This window comes from Pterocles gutturalis, unplaced genomic scaffold, assembly GCF_000699245.1.
Source record: "Pterocles gutturalis isolate BGI_N339 unplaced genomic scaffold, ASM69924v1 scaffold1237, whole genome shotgun sequence".
Classification (NCBI taxonomy): domain Eukaryota; kingdom Metazoa; phylum Chordata; class Aves; order Pterocliformes; family Pteroclidae; genus Pterocles; species Pterocles gutturalis.
The window spans coordinates 29,134-30,816 of NW_010107584.1; the positions used below are offsets into that span (position 1 = coordinate 29,134).

Consider the following 1,683-nt stretch of genomic DNA (forward strand, 5'->3'; position numbering starts at 1 on the left):
GAGGGGCTGGTTCAGAAACCGCTCCAGCAGCTGCTGGGATCTGGGGAGACTAATGAGAAATTAATGTCGTTTTGATCGGAGATTTTAGAAGGAGATAGTCCGCTTCTCTAATCGTAATTTCTCACAGGTTCACAGATAAATCTTTCTCCTGCTCACCCTCCTGTTTTCTCTGGGTTGTAATTTAACAGCCACCATCAGTCAGAGTCAGAGACTGAGATTTGTAAGGACATTGCTATGGAATTTCACATCACTCACTATTTTAATAGTTTTTTGTCTTTTTTCCCCTCTAAAAAATGGAGGTCCATGGGATGCCCATGCTGGGAGGTGGCAGAGGGGGAGTTTGGTCAATCCCAGGTTGTCCGCCCAGGATGCTGAACTCATTGGTCCAAGGACTAACTAGTACGGCTAACACTGTGGGGCTGATGGCACTGCTGAAAATAAACCCGCACCCTGACACATCTGGAACAGCAGCAAGGATGGGGAAACCTCAGCTGCTGTGTCCCTGCCACCACGCAGAGCCGTCTGTCATTGTCATCACATTGTCACACGCTCCAGCAAACAACAAGAGGCCGCGCTCCACGAGCGTGCGCCCGGCTGCAAATTATATGCAGAGAAAAAAAAAAAAAAAAATCCAGATTTCAGGGAAGTTTTGTCTGGCCTGAAAAGATCCAGCCCACATGTGCAGACATACAACTGCCATCTGCCAGCCTGCCCACGGGGGAACACGTCGCTTCCCAACAGCCACCCCTGGGCACCGGCGCATCCTCCGTGCGCCCTCAGGGCTGCGATCCTGGGCTGCTCCCACGCCAACAGTCCTGCTGGGATAAGGAGGGCTGGGACATGGCTGGTTGGGCCAAATCCTCATGGAATAAATGCTGCGAGACTGTCGACCTCCTCCCTCTCCGCCAGCCTGGGAGGACAAGGGACGGAGGACGGAGGGAGCCCGTCGGGCGGCACTTACCATACCGTCGGCTGGTTCTCCAGGCTCGCACGGCGTAATGGAGAACCCCGTCCATCCACACCAGAAACCAGCTTATACAAAAGCCCAGCAAAAGTCCCAGCATCAGATCGATCTCCTGCTTGGTTACATTGTCAGTCACAAAATAATTCTCCGAGGAATCCACCACCGACTGGTCCCCGTCGTACGGAATAACGTAATGGACATGATGCCTGTTGCAGGGAACAGAAACAGGGAAAAGCATCAGCGGAGCAGAGCAGAGCACGGTTTCTCCATCCAGCACCTGCTCTTGTGGCCAGGGGCTGGTTTAACACCATTCCTTCGCGTTTCTACCAACAACCCTGGGAGCAGAAGGGCTGTCTGGGCTTTTTGTGCTTGTGTCAGCAGAGGAACTGGCAGAGAGCGAGGCAGAAAAAGTCCAGAACCCTGACCCCACGCCTGGAATTCGTGTAGCATTCACGACACGGGCTCTCTGCGCCTAAGGTCATCATTTGTAAAACGGGAGATCATAGTAAGGACAGCGTGAGGTTGGAGCGGTGGCTCCCCAGGGATGCAATGGGCAGTTTTGTGTTTGTGTTCGCAGGCAGAGGTCAGTAACATCCTGCTCCTGTGAGCACACACGGGCTGAGAGGGCAGCTGCAAGAGCATCCGTAACGTCCTGCCGCACAGCAGAAAAAGCCCCTGGGCCTCCGAGCCACCGGTACCGGCTGCTTCCCGGCCCCTCT

General features: G+C 54.1%; 1 protein-coding gene across 1 annotated transcript in view; it reads right to left on the reverse strand.

Annotated features, from left to right (window-relative positions):
* The window catches only part of TMEM240 (transmembrane protein 240), a gene marked incomplete at its 5' end in the record, with an annotated part of 2,579 nt that extends 1,409 nt beyond the window's left edge, over positions 1–1,170 (reverse strand). Inside the window, one exon of the mRNA XM_010088137.1 lies at positions 962–1,170. Coding sequence (XP_010086439.1) covers positions 962–1,170 — 209 coding nt within the window. The remainder of the gene's footprint in view (positions 1–961) is intronic.
* Between the last annotated feature and the right edge of the window lie 513 nt (positions 1,171–1,683).